General features: G+C 35.0%; 1 protein-coding gene across 1 annotated transcript in view; it reads left to right on the plus strand.

The window, feature by feature from the left end:
* LOC115428800 (CUB and sushi domain-containing protein 3-like) overlaps positions 1-8,681 on the plus strand; it is a 965,368-nt gene that overhangs the window by 812,232 nt on the left and 144,455 nt on the right. The window contains exons 39-40 of the mRNA XM_030148025.1: positions 7,475-7,579; positions 7,663-7,781. Coding sequence (XP_030003885.1) covers positions 7,475-7,579; positions 7,663-7,781 — 224 coding nt within the window. The remainder of the gene's footprint in view (positions 1-7,474; positions 7,580-7,662; positions 7,782-8,681) is intronic.

An 8,681-nucleotide genomic window follows, 5' to 3' on the forward strand; every position in this document is an offset into this window, starting at 1 on the left:
TACTTGTAGTAAACACTAATACTGATACTAACACTGATACTAATACTAAAACTTATACATACACTAATACTAACATTTATACTACTAGTAACACTAATACTAACACTGATAACACAAACACTAATAGTAACACTTATACTAATACTAAACACTGATACACATACTAACACGGATACTAATAGTAACACTTACACTAACGCTGATACTAACACTTATACTAATACACTAACACTTGTAGTAAACACTAACACTAATGTTGATACTAACACTTAAAATACAAACACTAATACTGACACTAATGTTAATACTAACACTGATACTAATACAAACACTAATACTTAACACTAATACTGATACTAACACCAATACTAATACTAACACTTATACTAACACTAATACTAACACTTACACTAATACTAACACTTATACTAATGCTAAACACTGATACTAATACTAACACCAACACTTATACTAAACACTAATACTGATACAAGCACTGATACTAATATTAACACTTATAATACTAACACTAATGCTAATACTAACACTGATACTTATATTAACACTACTACTAACATTTATAATACTAACACAAATACTTAACACTAACACTAATACTAACACTGACACTAATACTAACACTTATGCAAACACTTATACTAATACGAACACTAATACTGATGCTAACACTAATACTAACACTTATGCCAATACCAATACTCATACTAACGCTAATACTAATATTTATAATACTAACACTAATACTAAACACCAATACTGACACTAATTCTAACACTAATGCTGACACTTATACTAACACTTACACTAAATACTAATACTAACACTAATACTGATGCTAACACTAACAGTAATACTACCACAACTACAAATACTAACAATTATGAAACTGACTCTAACACTTATACTAAATATGAATACTAACACTAAAACTAAAACTGATACTAAGACTAATACTAACACTACTGCTAATACTAAACACTAACACTGATAATACAGGGTGACACAAAAAAACGGGAACTTTTTAACAATCCAATAAAACTAAGAGTGATGGAAAAAAAATATTTTATTCATAGTAATTGATACCTTAAAACATGACATTTAAGAAACAATGATGGAATTTTAATTTTTTTTTTAAAAATTACTTCCTGTACAGGGTGGGGAAGCGAAAATTTACAATATTTTGAGGCAGGGATTGAAAGACAGTGTATGACCAATTAGTTTATTGAAAGTCATGAGAATTTATTTGCCACAAGAAAATTTACATAATAGAAAATGTTTTTATTCTATGTGTCCTCCTTCTTTCTCAATAACTACCTTCACACGCTTCCTGAAACTTGCGCAAGTGTTCCTCAAATATTCGGGTGACAACTTCTCCCATTCTTCTTTAATAGTATCTTCCAGACTTTCTCATAATAGTTTTGCTCATAGTCATTCTCTTCTTTACATTATAAACAGTCTTTATGGACACTCCAACTATTTTTGAAATCTCCTTTGGTGTGACGAGTGCATTCAGCAAATCACACACTCTTTGACGTTTGCTTTCCTGATTACCCATATGGGCAAAAGTTTCTGAAAAGGTATGGATAATAGTGTTAGGTATGATTATGACATCAATGTATGTTTGGTTTCAAAACAATTGACGTAGTGCCTGCTGAGAAAAAACAACTAAATGTTCATTGTAAATTTTGCTTCCCCACCCTGTAGATGGCGTCCTCCTGTACGAATGCATTCTTGAAACCTGCTGTTGAGATTCCTCATTGACTGCTGCAACATCTCAGCTGGGATACTGTGAATTTCATTCTGAATTCTCTGTCTTAACTCATCCAGAGTTCTTGGTCGAGTCATGTACACTTTACTCTTGAGATAGCCCCACAAGAAAAAATCACAAACGGCCAAATCTTTTTATGGCTAACGCACGCTGTTGCCCGTTCCACTGATCCATGTTTACTAAAATGGGGGTGTGTTTACTTGCTCAAGGTCACTGTCTCACAGTGCTGCCACTTGCTTATATCTGCCAATACGCACTTCAAAAATTCCCGTTTTTTTGGGTCACCCTGTACTAATACTGATACTAACACTCCTGCTGATACTGAAACTAACACTGATACTAACACTGATATTAACACTAACACTGATACTAACACTGATAGTGATACTTACAGTAACATGAATACTGATACTAATACAAACACTAACACTAGTATTAATACTAACACTAATATTGACACTAACACTAGTACTAATACTAACACTAACAGTAGTACTAATATTAACACAAACACTAGTACTAATACTAATTCTAACACTAGAGCTAATACTAACACTAATACTAAAACCAGCACTAGTACTAATACTAACACTAATACTAACTCTAACACTAATATTCATACTAACACTAAAACTTACACTACCACTAACAGTAATACTAACACTAACACTAGGACTAATACTTACACTAACACTAGTACTAATACTAACACTAATACTAAATGTAATACTAATACTAACACTAGTACTAACATTAATACTAATACTAACACTAGTACTAATACTAATACTAACTGTAACACTATACTAACACTAAAACTAAATGTAACAATTATACTAACACTAATATTAACACTAATTCAAACACTGATACTAACACTAATACTAGTACTAACTGGAACACTAATACTAACACTAGTACTAATGCTAATACTTAGTACTAACACTAGTACTAATGCTAATACGAACACTGGTACTAATACTAATACCAACTCTAACGCTAATACTAACACTACCACTAGTACTAATACTAACACTAATAGTGATACTAATACTAACATAAATACTAACTCTAACATTAATACTAATTCTAACTATAATATGAACACTAATACTAACTAACACTAATACTGATACTAACACTAATACTAATACTACCTCTAATACTAATCCTGACACTAATACTAATGCTAATACTAATACTAACTGTAACACTGATTGTAATACTAACTCTAACATTAATATTGATACTAACAATAATACTAATACTAACTTAAACACTAATACCAACTCTAATACTAACACTAATACTAATACTACCACTAACCCTAATACCAACACTTACAATAATACTAACACTAATACTAATAACACTCAAACTACTACTAACTCTAACACTAGTAATAATACTAATAACACTAATACTATTACTAAGTCAACACTAATACTAGCATTAGTACTAATACTAACACCAATACTAATAACACTAATACTGACTCTAACACTTATACTAATGCTAACACTAATATTAACTCAAACACTAATACTAACACTAACACTAGTAATAATACTAATAACACTAATACTAATACTAACTGTAACACTAATACTAACACTAATATTAACACTAATACTAACACTAAAAGTAGTAATAATACTAATAACACTAATACTAAGTCAACACTAATACTTACACTAACCCTAGTATTAATACTAACACTAACACTAATACTAGCTATTATTAAAATAACTCTAACACTAATATTAACACTAATACTAATACTATTACTAATACTAACGCTAATACTAATAACAGTAATACTTACACTAATACTAAATGTAACACTAATACTTACACTAATACTAATACTAACACTAATATCAATATTAACTCTAACACTAGCACTAATATTAACACTAAATCTGTCAACACTAATACTAATACTGACACTAACTCTAATACTAACAGTAACACTAATAGTAATACACATCTATCCCAGTCCAACTGTGTCACCCAAAACAAAAAGACCCAGTTTTTAGTAGTGTTAGTTCTAGTGTAAGTGTTAGTAGTAGTTTTAGTATTAGTATTAGTGTTAGTATTAGTTTTAGTATTAGTATTAGTACTAGTGTTAGTGTTAGTATTAGTATTAGTATTAGTATTAGTATTAGTACTAGTGTAAGTCAGGGGTATCCAAACTTTTTTTAAAGAGTGCTAAATCTGATAATGTGGAGATTGCCAGGGGCCAGTGGTCCCTTCGGATGTTTTTTAAACAGTAAAAATTACATATAAAAGCGCTGTTCTACAACAATTTTATTTTCATTGTCACAATATCATTTTTTTAAAATGGCAATGTAACCAAATCTAAGCCAATCAGGTGTGAACAAATTAAAAACAAACAAACAAACAAAAAAAAAACATTTCTGCCTTCCTTTCACATCTGGAGTCAGATAACATAGAACAAACTGTGTGGAGTATCTTAAACGTCCAAGAAGTTGATAAAAATCTTAACCCCACATTCATTTTAAACATGACTTATATGAGTAATCATTACTCATATTACTCAGTAATGCAAAGTCTGTTAACAGTTAAGATGAAAACATATGACTCTTAGTCTTGTCTTTCACAAAATCATTCAGAAAGTAATATTTTGTGTCACATCTACAAGTACATAACACCAGCAATTATAGGCAACTAACCTGGCAACTTGGCAGCCTGCCCTGGTAGCAGATTCATTGAACTCACAGGTTCACATGAGGAGTCACTGTTGTGAGTTTAAAGCAGCTTGAATTTGCTTCACTTTTTCAGAATGCTCACTCCCTGCTAGCTTGTTGTATGCGTTAGCATGTTTTGTCTGCTAGTGTCTCTTTACATTGAATTCCTTAAACAAGGCAACAGTCTCTTGACAAATTAGGCAAACACAATCGCCTCGATTTTCAGTTAAAAAAAATTGTAATTCCCATCTCTCCTGGAAGCGGCGGCCCTCACTGTCAACTTTTGTTTTTTTATTTACAGGCGCCATGGTTAGAAATTAGCGAAAAGGGTTCATGGCAAGGTCACAGAGCCAGATAGCGTTAGAGTGGTGCTGCCACCATGAGGTGAAAGGAGAAACTGCATTTTGAACCTTTTATGATTCATGTACTCGGTTCAACGGTCCAAGCGGGCCATAAATAATACATTCTAAAACCCAAGCTGTGGGCCGTATAAAATCTGACCACGGGCCGTGATTGGCCCCCGGGCCGGACTTTGGACATGCCTGGTGTAAATGTTCGTGTTAGTGTTAGTATTAGTATTAGTACTAGTGTTAGTGTTAGTATTAGTATTAGTATTAGTACTAGTGTTAGTGTATTACAGGACTCAAGTGGATCTGTTCTTTGTTGGTGGACTCAGGTGGATTTGTTCTGTGTAGGTGGACTCAGGTGGATCTGTTCTGTTTAGGTGGACTCAGGTGAACCCCATCCCATTGGGTCATTATCTACTGTTCATCTGTAAAGACATTTTTGGGCTGTTTCTATTTCCAGTTAAAAAAAAAAGTAACTGCAATAAAAAAATGAAAATAAGAATTACAATTATGAGTTAATACTGACATATATCCAGAAATTCAGGTAATTATTCATCATCATTTAAATTTAGGATCTTTTTAATTTTTTATCCATCATGATAATGAATGAGACTTAGTGTGAAAAACACCAACAGCAGACGTATCCACTGACCTACTGACTGTTCACCCACTGAAACCACACTGGCCAGAACTAAGGCTGCATACAGAGGCAACGTCTGTGACGCACGCAGTGCATTTCCTTTCATAGTCAATACATTGAATGCAGTCGAACTGGGTGACACATAAATGCAATACATCACTCGTGCAATAGGGGGCAGGTCTGATTCAGGTACAGTCCAGGTGTCAAACCAGGGGATATTCAGATCCAAATGTCTACTGTAGAAGAGTGTATTCAGATGTTTGATGCACTGGACATTTGAAAGGTAGGAATACGGTGGTAACTCGAACAATTCACATTAGAATAATCACATACACAGACATCGGTAACATTGGACCAGAATGCACTGAGCCCGTGTCCCTTTTATTAGTGGACATCCTGTATGATCCCTTCAGTTTAAAAGCACAGAGAACACACAACAGGGTGGATCTAGAACAATGTTGAGTTTGAATCAGAGACAGCAGACACATATCAAAGTACTGGCATGGATCCTGGGGGCAGGGCCACAGCTTTGTGCCGCTGTGCTACAGTGGTATGTTTGACCTCTGAACTGCAGCAGAAACGGAATCAGGACGGGAGTTCCAACCTGTTGTTGGGTCAAATTCTAAACAGGGAGAGGCATGTCCAATATTTCCAGATGTCTGTCTCTGACCTGCTGGTTCCACTGACCCACTGTCTGATGGACACTCCGATGAATCACCGTCATCTTCTTCTGTAATATAACAATGTGTTAAAACTACATCACTAGTGTATTGCCCCTGCCAGTGACGTATGGTATTACACGCGTCGGTGTGTCATGTATAAAAAAAATGGATAACACATTTTGAGACACAAGCACACATAATGGCGGCCAATGTGTCTCGATGTGTCACAATGCGTTCACGTCTGCGTGTCCTTGTGTTGACTATGAAATGGCCCTAATGCTCTGCCCACACAGCAGGTCTAATGCACAATTTGGAGTTTCGGGTGAAATCTGATTTGTTTGTGTGTTGGTTCATATTCCACATTAAATGCTATCAGTTTTGAGTCTGAAGTGAATGTGACCCTGAAGTGACCCACATGCACAAAAGAGGTCCTGATGGAATACGTGACCACACAGACACACACTGTGTTTACAGAAGGAAATATGGAGGCATTTAGATAGATAGATAGATAGATAGATAGATAGATAGATAGATAGATAGATAGATAGATAGATAGATAGATAGATAGATAGATAGATAGATAGATAGATAGATAGATAGATAGATAGATAGATAGACTTTATTGATCACAAAAGTGGGAAATTGTAAAGGTCGGATAAATGCGACCTGGCCGTTCAGAAAGAGGTCACATTGTAAAATATCATCCGTATCAGAGTTAGGACCACATATGAAAGTGGTCTGGGTCAGATTTAGGACCACATATGAAAGTGGTCTGGGTCAGATTTAGGACCACATATGAAAGTGGTCTGTTGTCAGATTAGTGCTGTTCAAACTGTCTGTAATAGATCAGATCCAGGTCGCATATGGACAGGTAAATCAGATTTGGTCCACATGTGTCTCGGTATGAACATACCCTCAGGTGGACTCCACAGACTGAGTCCAGTCTAGTCCGTCCTCAGATACTGATGCTCATCCTGGTTCTTCTGTGGAGGCTCAACGGCGCCCTCTGTGCTCCACTAGTGCATAGTCTTTTCTTTTCCTCTGTACTTCCCCTTGCCACACTAAGTAGGTCAAGGCAACATTTGAAAAGTAGTTTCAAATAAAACACATATCTGAAAAGAAGAAACCCCAAAAAGTAATTCCTTTCTCCTTCCTTCGAGAACACTTCACAAACAAAACAGCAGTGAAAGTGTGGGTTTGGGAGGCCTTTGTTGTTCCTTGTGCTGTCAGATGAACACCATCATGTGCTTTCAACACTCTGTTAAATACCAGAGAACAGCAGTGATCCTGATTGTGTGTTGCTGTTTGTGTCCCCCCCCATTCAGGCACCACCATCCCCCCCCTCCTCAACAGTACATCCAACAACCTCTACCTGAGCTTCAGCTCTGATATCAGCGTCTCAGCCGCTGGCTTTCATCTGGAATATACAGGTACCATGAATTTATGCATGTGCAGTACTGTGGATGGGGTTCCAGGGACTTGTAATCATGTTTCTGTCCCTTCTGTGAACCAGCCATCGGCCTGGAGTCGTGTCCAGAGCCCCAGACGCCCAACTACGGACTGAGACAAGGAGACAGGTTTATGGTGGGGGATGTCGTACAGTTCTCATGTGAACAAGGATACTCCCTCCAGGTAAGAATACACCGAAGGAACTACACACACACCCTGGTCTGCCTTTATTTGGACTATTACTGTTTACACTTTAACATTATTGTCTGGGTTTTTTATTTTATTACATACGTATGTTTTCAAAATTACGATGGCGTATACACATAAGAAAATAAAAACACTGGTCTCTACAAGAACAAAGTCTTCAAATATCGAGATAAAACCTGTAATTTTATGAGAATAAATTTGTAGTTTAAAGATACCATCATAATTTAATGAAAATAATGGCGTACTTTTATGAGGTTAAAGTCGTAATATTTTAAAAATAAATTCTTAATAGTTTGATAAAAAAAGTCTTCATTTATAAATCACAAGCCTTAATCCTTGTTGATGACAGAGTTTCCAGCTACAGCGAACGCAACAAGTAAAGCATCAACTTTCATTTCTGTCGGAGCGGATGACAAATGCTAGTGTGTTGGTGGTGGGCAAGGCTAAGAGGCTCAGTATTTGGCCTTTATGTGTAAACCCCAAATGAAAGTAGAACCTCACAGAATGTTCCAGTTCTACATTATGAGACCAGTGGGTACGACTGTATTCTGGAAATGATCATATTTTTCCACCTGTTTTTAAATTACGATGTTAATCTTATCTCCAAATATGATGACTTTATTCTCATAAAAGTAAGACATTATTTTTGTTAATTTTTTTTTTTTTTTTTAACTATGACTTTATTCTCATAAAATTATGGCTTTATTCTTGTAAAATTATGTTTTTGTATTTGACTTTATTCTCATAAAGTTATGGGTTTTATCTCAATATTTTTTGACTTTATTCTTATAGTGACAAGTGCTTTTATTTTCTTATGTGGCACTAATTCACTGTCGTACAAAATGGACTTGAATGAATCAGAGGAAATGTACCCTT

Source organism: Sphaeramia orbicularis, chromosome 11, assembly GCF_902148855.1.
Source record: "Sphaeramia orbicularis chromosome 11, fSphaOr1.1, whole genome shotgun sequence".
NCBI classification, from domain to species: domain Eukaryota; kingdom Metazoa; phylum Chordata; class Actinopteri; order Kurtiformes; family Apogonidae; genus Sphaeramia; species Sphaeramia orbicularis.